Source organism: Euleptes europaea, chromosome 15, assembly GCF_029931775.1.
Source record: "Euleptes europaea isolate rEulEur1 chromosome 15, rEulEur1.hap1, whole genome shotgun sequence".
In the NCBI taxonomy this organism is placed as follows: domain Eukaryota; kingdom Metazoa; phylum Chordata; class Lepidosauria; order Squamata; family Sphaerodactylidae; genus Euleptes; species Euleptes europaea.
In genome coordinates, this window is record NC_079326.1 from 38189623 (window position 1) to 38207865 (window position 18243).

The 18243-nt window shown below is 42.1% G+C and overlaps 1 protein-coding gene across 1 annotated transcript in view; it reads left to right on the forward strand.

Moving 5' to 3' along the window:
- UBR3 (ubiquitin protein ligase E3 component n-recognin 3) overlaps nt 1-18243 on the forward strand; it is a 113598-nt gene that overhangs the window by 59437 nt on the left and 35918 nt on the right. Inside the window, exons 24-29 of the mRNA XM_056861107.1 lie at nt 1904-1992; nt 8035-8184; nt 9550-9683; nt 14800-14910; nt 16487-16687; nt 17943-18079. Of these exons, the coding sequence (XP_056717085.1) occupies nt 1904-1992; nt 8035-8184; nt 9550-9683; nt 14800-14910; nt 16487-16687; nt 17943-18079 (822 nt within the window). The remainder of the gene's footprint in view (nt 1-1903; nt 1993-8034; nt 8185-9549; nt 9684-14799; nt 14911-16486; nt 16688-17942; nt 18080-18243) is intronic.

Below are 18243 nucleotides of genomic sequence, written 5' to 3' on the forward strand. Positions count from 1 at the left end.
CAGGCTCAATCCCCGGCCTCTCCAGTTAATGGGACTAGGCAAGTAGGTGATGTGAAAGACCTCTGCCTGAGACACTGGAGAGCTGCTGCCGGTCTGAGCAGACAATACTGACTTTGATGGACCAAGGGTCTGATTCAGTAGAAGGCAGCTTCATGTGATTGGGTCCCCACATTGAGCTTTTTCTTAAAAAAAAAAAAAAAAGGTGGGATGTATATACGATTAAATACATTTCCCAAATCATATTTCAGAAAAAGAAAAAATGGGTGTTTGAGCTTATAACTTGAATGGGATGTTATGTAAATTTGCAGATGATAATAAAGAGGTGGTATTGGAACACTGAGTCCAATTGCATAAGTACCTTATGAAGTTGCGTTTTTAGTTCCCTGCTAATGACTTTAATAACCTCCCATCGTAAAAAACTGCAGAGCAATTAAGTCTTGATTTTTTTAGCACAATCCTGGCTTTTGAATAAAATTCATCTAGTTTCCTGAGTGAGTATCTGGACGTCTTTTTAAAAAGTATTAAGTAACGTCTGTTTAATTTGATATTTGGATGGATTTATATGAGATGTAACTGAAATTCCTATGTTCCTATTGTACGTTCCTGTCATTATGAGCCAGAAATTGGGCCAGGCAATTTAAACTCATTTTACAGCCATGAGAAATAAAATTTGACAAGTCATCCTGTCCTTTATGTATATCAACATCTAATTATGCCATTGTCCTCAAATATTGTAGCATGATAATGGAAAATAAAAGCGTTGAATCTAGGACAGAAATATTCTGATTTTCTATTAGTGCTGTGTGAGATAAAAAAGTTTCACCAGCAGCCTTTTCTGAATAATACTTTTTATTCAGTATCCTTAGGAGAACTTGTCTTCTTTTCTAAGACAATAGATAGTAAATTTCATTGGGGCGAGTTTTGACAGACAGGTCCCTAAGAATGCCTGATTTGGTCGTCTTTATATTTTGAACCTCTGATGTTTCAAACTTTCACCTTGAAGTGAAGGAAATATCAAAATGCATTTTTGAGCGTGCATCCCTTAGAAAATTTTTTTGTAAGTTCTTTCTGTAACAAGGATGTTATCTTCCAGGTATAGTCTTCTGTTCCCATTCTTGGTTGTCTAGGGTGAAAATTAAATGACATGGTGGTGGAGAGAGAGGGATGATTTGTATATGGGAATTACCTGAAGCTGGTAGGTTCAGAGGACAGAACACTGAATGCCTCTTGAGAGTATGAAGTTGGGGGGTCAGAAGGATTGCCCCCATATAGAAGTGGATGTGGTTAATGGGTAATAGCGATGATGCAGCCCATTCCTGAGAGGAAGGGCTGCGCCTGTGACTGATGCCGAAACCTTCACCTTCCCGCAAAAACCCATGCAACCGCTCCATAGGGTTGCACAGGGATATGCCACCTAAAAAGGTGGCTTATCTTGGGAAAATATGAAGGGGGGCATTCCCAGGCTGAAAGGGTTTTGGAGGCCGCCTAAAGGCGGCTCCTCTCCTAGCCCTGTCCTGGAATTCCCCTGGATGCCAGCGCAAGGCTGTGCCGGTGTCCCTGAGTGGTGTTGCTGCAGCAGTGCTGGGAAGGTGGTGACCGCGCCACCCTAGGTGGCGTAAGTGGCATGGGCACAGGGGGCCCGAACACCAACACAGCCCCTTCCTGGCCTCCAAAGGACTTTTGTCTTTTAGGCTCAGGAATGGGCTGTCAGACTAGGATTGGAGATACTGCGGTGTACAAGTCCATTTGTTGGGCTTGGGAGACTATCACTGATGCCATATGGGGGAAAAGGGTCTTCTAGGTATTGTGCAACACCTGAAAACTCCTTGTGCTCTGCTGACACAGAACCAAGTTAGTCCTCTGTACTCTAACTCTTACATATCCACCTTCTTTCTTCACCCAGGCGACAGAAGGCTAGGGAGAGGCAGCAGAAGTTGTTAGCTGAATTTGCATCAAGACAGAAAAGCTTTATGGAAACCGCCATGGATGTTGGTAAGTATTTATTCCTGAATTCTGCATATTGTTTATGACTGATGGGCTTTAGAAATGACGCTAAAACAGTAAACTAGGACACAATTAATGAAGAAGTGACTGCTACCAGAAAAAAAAATTGCAGGGAGCAAAAAGCATCTATTATATTTGGTCTCCTTTTTAGAATACCTAAATAGTTTTTTTAAAGACTTTGTCCAGTAATAGATCCATGGAACCAGAAGCTTAACTTCGAAATGAGGTTGAAGCCCAATCCTGTTCTAGATTTTAGTGTGTTAACAAATGTTCAAAACTTGCACATTTATGCGCATGCTGAGCTGGCAGGAGGAGAGGGAAAGAACATGATGGAGCCCAGGGGCCTCACCGTGAAGGTTTTGATGAGTTGACAATGGGGGTTACCACACTTTGTATTCCCAGCGATGTATTAAGAGTTTGAAAATGTTATTAAAAACATCGCTTTAAAAGGGTTTTTGGATACCGCGGCTTATAAATGGTTGGAAGACGTCTTCACAGCTAAAGGGGCCAAACAAAGTGCGAACAGTATTTTTTATAACATTTTCAAACTCTTAATACATTGCTGGGAATACAAGTACGGTAACCCCCAATGAGTAATCACCATGTACTTATCTGATAATGGCTGCCAGTAATGAGTGGAACCACTGAAGAATAATTATTTATTTATTGTATTTACTTACGAAATGTGTACCCTGCCGTTCTGCCAGGGCCACCAAGGCAGCTAGTAGTTAAAACAAGCATTACACACCAGAAGAACAATTAAAACCAAAGAAGTCTTCACCTGCTGGCAGAAGTGTGCCCTCAAAGTCATCCATCATTGCCATGGCATAAGGCCAGCCTTGCTCTCCTAAAGGGAGTTTGTGGCACCCTTGTTGTCAGTGCAGAAGCACATATTCAACCATGACCTTGAAAACTGTCTTGATTACATACAAATAAAATAATCTCCTCTTAGTTTTCATCATTTGTGATTTTTTTTAAAAATCCATTGAGCATGATTGGTAATTTAGGGTTCCTCCAACGAAGAATTCATATGGAACTTCTTTTGACAAGGGGGTAATAACATTGCCCGCTGAATCTCATTTGAATTAATTAAGGGGGTGTGGGGGGGAACCAGTCTTCCGGTCCTTGAATGGAAATGCTTTTTTGGAAGATAGGGAAAAGGTTCGTACTCTTCTTAGTGGCAAGGTGACACGGGTTTTCCAGCATCTCCTCTTCTGATTCCAGATAGGAAAATAAATTAGCTTTGACTTGTCTTCTGAGAATACACATGCTGGGCTAGGGCAAAAGATATTAACATCCTGATAGTTGCTTCAGTGCTTGGGGACCACCTTGACACACAGCGGTTCTGCAAGAGCAGCATTGCTTCCAGTTACAGATTGTAAACTCTATTTAGTATGTTGGGATATTAGCTGTTTCTTTAATTCACTGGCATGGACCAGATGTATTGGTCAAGGTTAATTCCTACTTCCAGTGCTGCCTGGTTCTCATTTGTTTTTTAAAGGGACCATACACTAGATTGGCTTGGATACCAAAGGAATAACACTAATTAAGGTGTTTTTATTCTTTTTATTTTCTGCTCAAGGCTATAGCTGTATGAGCAGTACTACACAGATAGACAGACAGATAGATAGACAGACAGATACTTAGATCTCGCTTAAATTTTTTTGTGAACAGAAGGGGGCCAATTGTCAATGATTCTCCTCTCGTGCAGCAGACATCCAGCTTCCCTCTCCCATGCTATTCCTGGAGGACCCCTGCCCCAGGAGCTGCAATGGGCGGGGGAAACAGGGTAGTCATGCTCCATGGGTGAAAATCCCTTCTGTCTGCAGAAATGTTAGGCAGGATCGAAGGCTTAAACTCATTGTCTGAAGCTGATTAGGGGCATGAATGTGTGCCACCTATAATTATATTCAATTTTTGACAGTCTTTTGTTAGCTCAAGAGCAGCTGTGGCTACTAGAAATTATTCTGCACATTTATTTTTCCTATAGCACTGCCAGGTAGTCCCAGTAATGGTTCAGAGCCTATAACTGCTACAATAGCATATAACATCACTGTGAGCACTCAAGGCTGTTCATTCCTTCTTGAATAAACCTGTGCAGAGAAACCACTGGTTCCAGATAATAATAATTAATAATAAAAGTGCTTGTGAACTTGTATTTTGAGTGTTTTCTGCCTAAGCCTGCATGAAAACGTTAATTGAATCTTTTGCAATTTATCAGTCAGGGCACATGACCCATTGTGTTAGCCAGCATCTTAGTATAAACTAGGAAGGACTGAAGTTATTGATTTAGGCCAATGGTATGGCGACTACAAAATCTAGGCTCAGAATACTGTCTTTTGAAGTTGTGTAAATAACATATGCATTTTTCTCCAGAATGTAAAGTAGCCATGAATGCTACAGATGTGTACTCCTACAGTATAGAAGAACAATGAGAATGCTTCAGTGAGATTTACTAGTTAATTTCTTGATTTCACCGATATAGAACATCAACTTGAGTAAATATAATTCTCAGTAAATATTTGAGGATGCTTGTTTAAAGAACTTCCACACACACACCCCGGAATAAACAACACAGCCATGTCCTATTAATACATAACCAGATTGATATTAGGGAGCCCTGTGGTACAGAGTTGTAAGCTGCAGTACTGCAGTCAAAGCTCTGTTCATGACCTCAGTTCGATCCCTACGGAAGTCAGTTCCAGGTAGCCGGTTCAAGGTTGACTCAGCCTTCCATCCTTCCAAGGTCGGTAAAATGAGTACCCAGCTTGCTGGGGGTAAAGTGTAGATGACTGGGGAAGGCTATGGCAAACCACCCCAAAACATAATCTGCCTAGTAAACGTCATGTTGTGATGTCACCCCATGGGTCAGTAATGACCCAGTGTTTGCCTTTACCTTACCTTTGATATTACATAAGTACAGATTCAGATTATGAATTCCATTGATTTCAGTGAAATAGAGAGAATCATATGATATGTTTAAATTTCCCTTTTAAAATTAGTAGGACATAAGCATCGAACATTTGCAAAATCACATCCCTTGTCTATATCCTTGTACATGAAAGTGTAAGCTATAGCTGAAAGAGTTAATTAGATTTAATGGTCAACATGAAAGGTCAGTGAATTGTTTGGGAAACATACATGCTTATATATTGGCTGTGTTTTATAAGAAGTTTTATATTGTTTTGGTTTTAATTGTTAACTACTTTGGCCCTGACTGGGCAGAAAGGAGGGATATAAATTTTGTAACTTAACACAGTGAATGTTTATGATATTAACATGGATGATTAATTGGTGTAGTGAAATTGACTTCTTTGTCACAGCAAGCCTTAAGATTTGAATTCGCATATTTTCAAAAGCCCACAGGAAAAGAATTAGCTTCAAAATACCCACCAATTGTATATGTTTTTTAAAAAACATGCATTAGTAAGAGGGCATAATTCTTTTCTTTTGTGAATGTCCTGATTTTTTAAGGTTTTTCCCTGAGCTCCTCTACAGGTTTAAAATGTAGTAGATTATTCCCCCACACACACGGACACATATTGTATTATACTCCACATAATTTCCCTGATAGCTGCATATATGGCGCTTAGGTTTTTCGTTGGGGGAGGGTTTCTGTTAATATATTCCTTCTTTTATTTCAGTTTCACTTCTTGCTGTTCTTCTGGTTGCCACTAAGTGGCGATAAACGTTTATACACTATAGCGGTCATAACTGTGTTCTAGTTTATGTGGTGCCAGTCCGCGGAAAAACCCAAAAACAAAAGTCATAAAATGCCTTTGATTAGGATCAGTCGATATATCACAGAAAGTGTGCTGTGTCATGATATTTTGGCAGGTCATAATATAGTTTTACATGATTCTTGTGTGTTAACCAGATGAAGCACACAAACCTTGCTTTTCTTTGGGGCCTGTAGTAGAAAAAAACAGAGGTTGTCTTCTTCTTGGCTGCTAGATTGTAAAATATTGAAGCAAGATTCTGGAAGTACTTGCCATGCTGTTGAGAGTGCCTTGTTCTCTTCCTGGCTCCCCCCAACCCCCGGATTGAATCCATTGTGATTGATAGATGCCCCCTCCTAGTATGGAACGTTATCTTTAGGAAAGCAAAATGGCACCCTTACATAGTTTGCACTTTGCCATTGCACACCAGTCAAGCAAAGTTGTGTGTACTAACTTTGCCATTGCACAGCTGGACGATACTGCGCTATTTCGGTGCCTGTTAATACCAAATGGTAGGGAATTTATAATCAGAGAGACTGTGATAGATGTGGCAGTCGTTACCTTAAGTTCATCTTCAACAGTTTTGTCAGTTCTATTGAATTTCAGTGAAAGAATGTATAGGGTGTAGAACCAGGGGGGACTTTGGTGGGTGACCAAAGGGCCAAACTAGACAATACTGTGTCCTTGAGTCCATCATAAGGACATTGCAGCATTTTAGAGGGTAGATGTTTACTTTTCAAAACTCCACGGGGGAGGGCGGTCCTGCTGGGGGAATGCAGTGCAGGGGATAAAGGGGGTCTGCGTCCCCCCCCCCATTGTTTTCAAGAACCAAAATGGTTGGCTCTTGAAAACAGTGGGGCATCATTGAGCCATCATCTCAAGCAGGATCGGGGCCCTGCAGCGTTTTGAAATGTAAAAAACCAGGCTCTAAAATGGTGCCACATCCCCATGGTCAGGGGTCTGCAAACTGCGGCTCCCGAGCCGCATGCGGCTCTTTGGCCCGTTGAGTGGGCTCTCCGAACTTGGTTCGGAGCCCCTGCTCTTGAGCCCGCTCGCGCCGGTAGCCGGGCTGCGGAGCCGGCGCACCTGAGAGAGAGAGAGAGAGAGAGCGGGCGCGCTGTCTCTCCCCCCCCCCCCCCCGCCGTGGAGAATGGCCGGGTCCCCCTTTCCCTTTCCCTCAATGGTTGGGAGGATAAAGCCTCCCCTCCCCTCTAGCCGCGCGATTGCTGGGCGGGCGGCTCAGCAGTTCCTGCCCCCCCGCCTATCAGCTGTTGGGCGGGGTGGGCTTCCTTTGGTAGACCTGGCCTCCGGCTGAGTCCCATTGGGAGGCCATGTCAACCCACTGGCTTTCTTGGCGGTAGACCTGGACTCCGAGGAGGGGAAAAAGTCCCCCTTCAGAGGCCAGGTCTACCAATTGGCTTCTATGGGCCTCCGGAGGCCAGGTCTACTGCCAAGAAAGCCAATGGGTAGACCTGGCCTCCCAATGGGACTCAGCCGGAGGCCAGGTCTACCAATATGCTTTTATGGCGGTAGACCAGGCCTCCAGACGAGGACTCCGGATGGGGAGGGGGAAATGGCAGGGACTTACAATTTAATTTTTATCAATAAATAAGATCACTATTAAGTATGATATCAAGTTTTATTCAGTGTACCTATTGTTTAATTAAGACTTAAAACTTTAATTAAAATTTATTAAGTTAATAAACAGTGTACCTACCTATATAATTTAAGTTTAAGAAATTTGGCTCTCAAAAGAATTCTCAGTCGTTGTACTGTTGATATTTGGCTCTTTTGACTAATGAGTTTGCCGACCCCTGCCCATGGTGGATTCAGGGATGCTGTATCATCTTGTTTAGCCTTAAGGTTTGAAATATTCAAGTTCAGACAAAAAAGGTCATCTTGGTTCATGAGTGGTATATGTATTGGGACTGAACATCTAATGCATTCCGAAGTCGGTGGTATAGTAGAATCGCTTTTATATTTCCTTCAGAATGTGTTTTGTAGAATTGCCTGTATATTTTTTTAATATATAGTATATTTTCTTCAGCATGTGCTTTTTAAAAAACTTTTCTTTCAGTCTGGGTGCATTGTATCTTGATAACTGCTGCTACCCAAATATTATTACCAAGTCCGTGCTTGTTTTAGTATAGAGATTTACAGCAAAGCTCCCTGTTGGATAAAATTAAACATCAAGTGTACTTAACTGGGAAAATGCACTTCGTGTTGTAATAGTTGAAATGACAGACATTTTAACCTTTTCCTTTGAAGAATGCCTTGTTAATTCCTCCTGCCCTTCTCCTCCGTTCCTCAGAGTCGCCAGATGCAGATATTGCTATGGAGATAACCGCGTCAGAACAGCATGTTTCAGAAGCCATGTACGATTGTGTGATTTGTGGCCAGAGTGGCCCTTCCACTGAAGATCGACCAGCAGGATTGGTCGTTCTCTTACAAGCCTCTTCAGGTATGGCTGAAGAAATGAACCTTTATGGTTTAAGAGGGAACTCAGGGCTGGGTCTGCTGTGCTTCGAGGAAGTCACTGAGCCCTTGTGGACATGGTTAAATAGTAGACAAGTGAGAGCTGGTGTAGCATAATGGCTATCCAACTAAGATGCCTCTAGCTCAAAGTTTACCTCTGCCATGAATGTATTGAGGGTACTTAGACAAGACAAGGCCTCTCAGCACCTTCCATCCCAGGGAAAAATGGGGCATATGGTATTGGGTTGTTCATTATGACAACATAATGTGTGCAATGTACTTTAGAAACCTGGCTGGTCCAGAGCCCCACATGGTTCCGCCCATTTTCTAAAAACACTTTTTGGGTGCTAGGAAAGGTGTCCGGCCACTGGAGATCTGATTGGCCTTGCAGATTAAAATAACGTTATTTCAGCAGCAGTTTCCACCACAGTATTGGTTTTATTCTCTCTCACTCCTCTTTCCCTGTGTATTTTTAAAAATTACTCCCGTGCTCTTGGGCTTCCTCAGTGTGTATGGCTCTGCCTCTTGTGGCAGCCATAATGTGGTTGGTTCCACCTCCTGCAGCAGTCATTTTGTGGTTGTGCCCACCACTCTCCCACAGGAGCAAAAAGGCTGGTGACCTTTAGAGTATTCAAAGCGCAATATAAATGTTAAGGACTAGACCCCAAGAACCATGAATGGAGCTGCACTCACAGATTTAACTTTCCCATCTCTGCAGGCCATCCCCAGCTCCCCAAGAGATGTTTTTGAAGGTCAGAGGATTTTGTGCTCAAATGGGAAATCCACTTGAATATGAGCAATTTCTATTCATGGGTGGGGCACTTTTGAAGGCAACTCTAAACTGTCGTTACTTTCCGAATGTTAAGGTGGTGATGGTTGTGAGCTACTTTTTAAAGCTGAGATGTGGGACATAAATATTTTAATAAGTAAATAAGTTATTAAATTCTTTAGCCACTTAGAACTAAGTATGCTGATTGGAATTCAGTAGGATTCCCCAGAGTGTGTATTTTACAGGTCCTGTGTCCTCATTTCCAGAGAATACTCCTTGGGGATTGGAAATAAAATACATGTGGTATCTGTTATTGCTCCTAAATCGTGGTCGAATAATTGGAGGGAGGAGATAATCAGAGATTAAATTTTGTAACGAGAGTACAGGTACCTACTTAGTGTAATATTTAGCAGTTTACTAGCTCTTCTGAGAGCTCCCACAGTGCAGACTCTCTAGTCAATTCTTCAACCAATTTTGATGTAACCAGCACCAAATATTTTATCTGATTTATGGATGCCTTAAAAAAGAATTACCAAAATGCAATTTCTTCTTTTGTCATGCTACGGATTTTCCCCCTTGCAGTTTTGGGGCAATGCCGCAATAGTACTGAACCTAAGAAGCTGCCGACTTCGGAAAAGGAGCAGATTTACGCTCGGGATACGTGCGCAGCTGTCTATGAAGAACGACTTGCAACTTTACAAAAGTTCTTTAAAGATGTAAGTATTCTATAGTGGGAGAGCATCCCTTCTCAAAAACAAAGTGGTGCTGTTCTTATTTTACTGCATTTACAGTTAATTTTTTTTTTTTATGAGAGCCAGCGTGGTATAGTGGTTAAGAGAGACTGACTCTAATCTGGAGAACCAGGTTTGATTCCCCTCTCCTCCACATGAAGCCTGCTGGGTGACCTTGGGCCAGTCACAGTTCTCTCCGAAGGTGCCTGTTGTGGGGAGAGGAAGGGACTGTGATTGTAAGCTGCTTTGAAGCTTCTTAAGGTGGAGAAAAGCAGGGTATAAAAACCAACTCTTCTTTTGTAGATAAGTCTTTGTTAAGTTAAAATAGTAACTGTGCAAAATATTTCAGTTAATATTGCATAATCTTGCTGTCAGTGTTCTATTGAAGGAGCTGGGGGAGGCTACTCCATCTTCTGGGCATGGAGTAGGGGTCACTGGGGGTGTAGGGGGGGAGGTAGTTGTGAATTTCCTGCATTATGCAGGGGGTTGGACTAGATGACCCAGGTGCTCCCTTCCAACTCTATGATTCTATGAACCCCTGTAGTTGGCTATATACATTGTTCACCTTCAGCTGGGGAAACCTAAGTTCAAACCCTTCCTCAGCGATGATGATTACTGGGTGGCCTTATGCAAGTATCTGTTTCTCAGCTGTAACACTCTGTCCGATAAATTGCTATGCTGATTATCCTGTGCGAAAGTGCCTTTTCAGTTTTCAGGAAGCAATAGGAAGTAAAAAATAAACAGATTGGTTCTGAGTGACACACTGAAGGGGGAGGGAGGGTCCATGTCCAACCGCTTTTTTGTTAACATATTGATTGTTTCTCATTTATATTGCCTGCTAAAAGAGGAGATGAAAATACATTCTGAGAATGGTGCAAAGAAATATCAATTCCAGAAGCGAGACTCATTCATTTGAAATTTGCTCCTATAGATCCTTTTCTTAGAACAGATAGGAGGCTTTGAATATGGTCTGTCTCTAACCACCCCAGGCCCACTATTATATTGATGATTCCGAATAACTAACCATTTCAATACAACCAAAAGTCTTTTTTATGACCATGAAGCTTTTGTAGTTGAATACCATGAGGCATTTATCAGTAGAAGTATTATAGAGTTGAATATTGGGGGGGGGAGTTTTTGTTCAGTGTAAGTTATTCCCAGTATTTAAACTTCATTACAGAAAAGCCTAGCAATAATGAAAAGGGCCCATTCAAATACAAGCTACTCCCTTTGTCTGATTCTTCATGTTTTCATCTTGCAACATATGAACCTGAGTAAAATTTGACTCTTCTTCAGCAGTACAGTTTACAGAAAAATGATGGACAATTGGGTTTTCTTGTTTGAACTGATTGCAGATCAAAGGAACTGATTGCAGATCAAAGGAAAGGGAAAGTTCATTTATGTACTGTATATGCTTCCCCTTGGTTTGTCAAAAGTCTACAAACCGAGCTGTCTTTTGAGCTTAGCCGTTGGGTTCACCAAAAGTTTTGCTGTTTCTTTATTTACTGGCTTTACAAGCCATTTTTTCCCAGCTTCCAGAGTGGTGATACTGTTTAAACTATTTAAACAATTTTCATTTAAACTATTTCTAGCTGCTATTTTCGTGCCTCAAATGCTGTGAAGCCCCTTTCTCATTCCAGAAAGTTTGAGGCTGCATCGGCACATCGTTGGATAACGTGCTATGGTTGTGCTATAGCAGCCATTTGCAGTTGGATTATTCTGTGCGTACAAGATAAACTTGTTGGCAGTATTGGCTATTGTGTAACAACCATGCAGTATCCAATGGTGTGTGGACGCTGAACATCTTCAGCTGTAGGCAAGGGTGTTCTTCACCCATATTGCTAGGGTCCTTTCTATCTTTGTTCTTGTTGCATAATACAAGGGATGATTCAGTGTGAGCACTTCAAAATTTGAGTCCAGTAGCACCTTAGAGACTAACAAAATTTTCCAGGGTATAATCTTTCTAGAGTCAAAGCTCACTTTTATAGATACAGGTAAGAATGAAAATCCAGCAGCTCTTGTAGCCAGCTCAGAAAGTGAGTGAGGTGTTACCAAGAAAAGGCAGTTGGGAGTCAGGATGCAGAAGCACAATACAAAGCATAATCAACTTGACTAGAGCAAGAAGATAAGAATAAAGGTGGGAAGGGCAGAAAACTATAATCTGTAATGAGATAATGTAAGCACTTGCCATTTCTCCATCACCAGTTCCTCAGAATGTTTCCTGTCTATTTTTGTGAAGAACAGGAAGGAAAAATTGAAACTCTTGGGTTGTGTTTCGTATTCAGACCTTCATCTGATAAGGCTCTGTCTTGTATTCTTGTAATTGTCAAATTTTAAGGCAAGCTCAAACGTGTATTTTTCGCTAGTGTAGTTTCATCTTGTTTTGTCAGAGTACCATGATAATAGTGGAACCCTGTCTTTTAATGTAAAAAAATGGATACATAGCGTGTCCTAAAACTACATATTTGGGTAGAAGTCTGTGAGTTGGATTCCTCTGACCTCAAAAGAGGATGAAGTAGAAGAAAAAGAGTTGGTTTTTATTTGCCAACTTTCTCTACCACTTAAGGGAGACCCAAACCAGCTTACAGTCACCTTCCCTTCCCCTCCCCACAACAGACACCCTGTGAGGTAGGTGGGGCTGAGAGAGCTCTAACAGAGCTGTAACTTGCCCAAGGCCACCCAGCTGGCTTCGTGTGTATGAGTGGGGAAACAAATCCAGTTCACCAGATTCGCCTCCGCCCCTCATGTGGAGTGGGGGAATCAAAACCGGTTCTCCAAATCAGACTCCACCACTCCAAACCACCGCTCTTAACCACTACACCACACTGGCTCTCTTGGGTCTGCCAGAGAAAAGCGTCTCGGCTAGAACATAAGTACAGCCTGCTGGAGTAGACCACTGGTCCATCTGGTTCAGCATCCTTTTTCACACAGTGGCCAATAAGTTGCCCTGGAGGGCCAAATAAAAAGGGCATGGAGGCCAAGGCCCCTCCCTTGCTTTTCCTACCAGCACTGGTATTCCGAGGTTTGCTGCCTCTGTAAATGTCAGTGACAATGGCTACCTCTCTATGAATCTGTCTACCCCCTTTTAAAGCAAGCGATGGTTGTGGCCATCATTCCGTCCACCGGCAGCGAAGTCTGCAGTTTTAATTACTCATTGAGTAACAAAGTACTTCCTTTTATCTATCTTGAACGTATTTCCCAACAATTTAATTGGGTGTCCAGGAGTTCTATTAATATGGGGGAGGGAGTAAAAAAACCTCCCTCTATCCACTTTCTCCATCCCATGCATAATTTTATAAATCTCTAGTGGAACAGATTTGTGGGATCCATAGATAACACCAGCCCTTTCTGAAGGACTGCAGCTGGAATCCTTCATCCTTGGGGACCTAGATTAATTCTGCAGTATTTCTGTTTTAGTTTGAAAGTCCCTGGTCCAATGCAGATATAAGTTAGATCCGCGGTTTCTGTTTTCTTTTAGCTTTCTCGACCATTACTGTGCTAAAATGGTCTCAGCAGGGAAGGTTTAATCCTTACATTTCTAATGGCGTACAAACAAAAGCCTCTCTTAACCCCCTGAATAGTTTGTTCAGCTGAGCTAAGCAATAAAATCCTGTTGTTGATCAGCTGTCCCCTCAGCAGTAGGTATTCTTACCATAGTGGCAATTAGCCTTCAAGGCATCATTTCAGTTGTCAAAATTGTTTGCAAGGTACCAAATTGAACTCATATACTTTGCTAAGAAGGAGAGCATCGATTCTCTTTTGAAAATGGCCTATATGGTTGTCCGCAACGAAAAGGCACTCCAGGCTTATTTCAGTATTATATGCAGGAAGACAAAGGTTTGTGGTTGTATTTAGTTCATTTGAAGGTTTCAGTAAGAAAACGTGAGCTATTACTCAAGCAGCAAAGGGCAGAAGCAAATCTTCCTTGGGGTTAGAGATAGCCGAACCCATGCTGACAAAGTCCCATTTCTTCTGTAGATTAGAGGCATGGAAGTCAGAAGTCAGATGTTTCAGAGGGCTGGACTTCTGATCTCCAGAAATATAATAGTTGTGTGCCATCCAAGTCACAACTGACTCATGGCGACCCCAGGACTTTCGTGGTGGTCTCCCATCCAAGGACTAACCGTGGCCAACCATACTTAGTTTCCAAGCTCTGACGAGGTCCAGCTAAGCTGGACTATCAGGTTGCTCTAGAGAAAGTTGGTCTCAAGCCTTATGTTTTCATTTAAAGAAACGGTTGGCAAAGAGAGTGGACAGCTGCTGTCTGTCTGCCCTCCACCCTCAGTAGCCTGCATAGTATGGTAAGCCCGGAGGGGTCAGGTTTTCTTGTCCTTCTGCAGGGAGAATTGACACTCCTGATCCCTGGAATTTTCCAGGCGAAAGGCTGTGGGGCAAGTTCTACTTCTTCTGCATTATACTGGAGCATGTACCTGGTTCCAGACTAAAAATTGCCCTTGTGCAATTGGCTGAAGTGGCAAGGGAGCAGGGGGAGAAGTGACTGGCCAATCAGTGTTGTGCAAATCCAGCAACTCTTCAGACAGAAGAAAAACTTTGCCCAAGGGTGTGTTGCAACTGCTGGAATGTAGGCCCAGTACTAGAGAGTACCTGGATCTGAAGGCCCTTACCTTCATGGTGAAGCTTGTAAACAGAGGAGGAGACGTTGGCTAGCAGGATAGTATTGATGCCATGGAGGTATTTCTTCAGGGGATTCCATATCCTTTTTATTTAGGCAACAACAGTTCCTCTTCTGCACATCACTCCACCGTGGCATGTTCCATCATTCCTTTGGCCAGAGTACAAGATTTCAAGCACAAAGGCCATTCAGCTCCCTGGGGGAACAAGAGCTTCACCTGACTATCATTATATTAAGAGACTCAAAGTCCTTGGAGTACATATGCATTTTACTGCTGAATTTTCTGTTAAGAACCTGCCCTGTAGGTTCTAGAAACCATTTCTTCAAGTGGGCAGTGACAACTTATACCATTATTCAAGACTTGTGTCAGTTGTTTCCAGGATATGAACATCATTTCTACGTTTTAAAACAGCGGTGTTCATATTTTTAAAAACTCTAAAATCTTATGTTTGTTGTGTCTTTTTAAAGAGTTCCTGTCTGCAGTCAGTATCAATTGGCTGGGAAGGAGGTGTGTATGTACAAACCTGTGGACACACACTGCACATAGATTGCCATAAATCCTACATGGAGTCATTACGGGTAAGTCGAAACAAACATTTTCAGTTATTGGCCTTTTCCTGTTTAAATCACTGTGGATTTTTGCTGTTGACAGTTGTTAAAACCACAGGGCTTCTGCATTTATAAATGAGTATTTTTATAATGCAGGGTCTGAAATCCATTGTTTGACATGTATGGTTGTGCTTCTACCTTTACAATAAGGTCCAGATTGTGAAAATTCAGTGTTGAACTTTTTTTGTTCCGTTTTCAGTTCCGTTTCAGCCTGTGTTGGGCTTTGCAAGTATCACAGCCCTTTGTCTGCTTAAGTAATGTACAGAGAGCTTGTATGTTGTATTCAACAACACTTTTATTTAATTGGCTGGTTTGATATGTTAGTAGCTCTAGCATCCTCCCAAACAACCAGTTTGCCCTCTGCATGTTAAAATTGCAGTGTTGAAGTCGCCTCAACCCCTAAATCTCTGTTGGCTTTTTTTGAAGAAGGAGGTGAGGCAATAGAAAAGTAATTATTGCCATGGGAGATGGAGAAGGAAATGCAGTCAAGGAATAAACCAGTTCCTGCAACCTCTCACCAGTGTTCTGTAAGCACCAATGGGCACTTTTGCTGCCATAAATTGGGGAGGTTGATTAGCGATTACAGCATTCTTCAAGATGCTCATCTGTGCCTTCTGAAGAGCGTCAGAGTGGTAGTTCTCTCCTTTTTATCCTCACTGCCCTGTGAGGTAGGTTAGGCTGAGAGAGTGTGACTGGCCCTGAGAGTGTGTGACTGGCCCAGGGTCACCCTGCAGGCTTCCATGGCAAGCTGGGGATTCTCCCACGTCCAAGTCCAACACACTAAAGTGTTAACTCCACTCTGGCTCTAAGTAGAAGAGTTGGTGTTTATATGCCGACTTCCTCTACCACTTAAGGAAGAATCAAAATGTCTTACAATCACCTTCCCTTCCCCAAAACAGACACCCTGTGAGGTAGGTGAGGCTGAGAGAATGTGACCAGCCCAAGGTCACCAAGCTGGCTTCACATGTAGGAGTGGAGAAACAAATCCAATTCACCAGATTAGCCTCCGCCGCTCATGTGAAGGAGTGGGGAATCAAACCTGGTTCTCCAGATCAGAGTCCACTGCTCCAAACCACTGCTCTTAACCACTATACCACACTGGCTCTCTAAGGCTTGCTTCCTTAAACTTTAGGCTTGTATTCAACCTTTGTTACTCAAATAGCGTTATTCTTGCTTGTAGCTGAGTAACTGGGAGGGGCTGTGGCTCAGTGGTAGAGCATCTGCTTTGCATGCAGAAGGTTCCAGGTTCAATCCCCGGCATCTCCAGTTAAAGGGACTAGGCAAGTAGGTGATGTGAAAGACCTCTGCCTGAGACTCCGGAGAGCCGCTGCTGGTCTGAGTAGACAATACTGAGTTATATGGACCCAGGGTCTGATTCAGTATAAGGCAGCTTCATGTGTTCAAGTCCTGGACAGTCTCTTGACAGTCTCTCTTGAGAGAGAGCAAGGCAAACTTCTGATTTCTGACCTTGTGCTCTCTTCGGAATTTTACAGATCACAGTTGCTTATCATCTTCAGAATTTCACTTGCATCTTTGTTTCTTTCAGAATGATCAGGTCCTCCAGGGATTTTCGGTGGAGAAAGGAGAATTTACTTGTCCTTTATGTAGGCAGTTTGCCAACAGTGTCCTCCCATGTTATCCTGGCAACAATGTGGAGAGAAGCCTTTGGCAGTGTCGCAGTAACAAGAGCATGCAAGATCTCATAAAGGAAGTCGAAGAGCTTCAAGAGCAGCTGGGAACTTTCCCAGTAAGCATCAGTGTAAGGCAGAAAGATCCTTGTTAATTTGTCTCCACCTTTCAGCTTCCTTTTCTCTCTCTCTTTCTCCCCTTCTGCATGACTCATTTATATTTTGTAAAACTTAACAAGCTGGATGTTCCATTTCTCTATTTAAGAGCTTAAATAACTGTTAAAATATTACTTCTAAATTCTATTACATTGCCATTAAAGTGGGCTGTGACATTGTGACATTTTTGCTCCCAGAGTTCAGTCATTAAAAATTCTTGTGTCAGGTTTTTGCTTTATGCAGAACTGAACGGTATTACTTGGAACACCATTTCTGTATAGTACAACTCATCAATCCCTCGTAACTGGGAGCCTTTTAAAACGTGTCGGTCAAGAGAACATTTAGAAGGTGTGAACTATATATTTTATTAGGATTTATATATGTAGGTTTGCATCTTGGAAGTTTTTATAGTGACATTCAGAAAGATGTTGTTAACGTTATATACTCTTTACTGTGCCATACTAAGCAGAGTTACACCCTTCTATGCCACATTGACTGCAGTGAACTTAGAAGGGTGTAACTTTACTTAGGATGGTACTGTTAGAATTCTTTAGCCTTAGCAATCACAGTTCTGTTCAGGGGTGTGTTAGAACAGAACTTTTACTTGCAAAGGATTAGTGTGTTCAGTGTTGGTTGCTTGTTGAGAAATTGCAACAAATAGCCACCTGAATTATTTGTAGAATCATACCTATTAGAAGGACTGTGTCCAACTCTGTATTTAACGAATGGTTACATTGTGGAACTCCCTGCCCCAGGATGTGATGGCTGCCAACTTGGAAGGCTTTAAGAGGGGAGTGGACATGTTCATGGAGGATAGGGCTATCCATGGCTACTAGTAAAAATCAATACTAGTCACGATGCATACCTATTATCTCCAGTAACAATGGAGCATGCCTATTATCTTAGGTGCTGTGGAACACAGGCAGGATAATTCTGCTGCAGTCATCTTGTTTGTGGGCTTTCTAGAGGCACCTGGTTGGCCACTGTGTAAACAGACTGCCCGACTTGATGGGTCTTGGTCTGATCCAGCATGGCTTTTCTTATGTTCTTATGATGCCATTTCACTGTAAAATATTTCAGCTTCTAATGCACATAACTATTATATCATAAATGAAAACCATTCTTATTTTTTCCTGATTTATTATGCAGTCTTGACTCTAGATAAACCAGCCATTTATGTCACCTTTTCCTCTAATTTTTTTACAAAAATATGTACAGTCAGAAACCAACTTAAGCAAAGAAATGGAGTCTGTGATGAAGGATATAAAAAGCACTACCCAGAAAAAATACACTGATTACAGCAAGACTCCTGGATCACCAGACAACGATTTCCTTTTCATGTATTCTGTAGCCAGGTGGGTTAAGACATATCTTTTAACACATTCTTCCTGTTTGTCACTTCCTCATTCCCCTTTTGTTCAAATTAATTGAATAGTTGGCACCGTTTTCTTTACTAGTTCCGTTTTGAGAGAGTGTTATGCATAGAACTAGAATTCTACCTTTCTTGGAGACCTAGGCC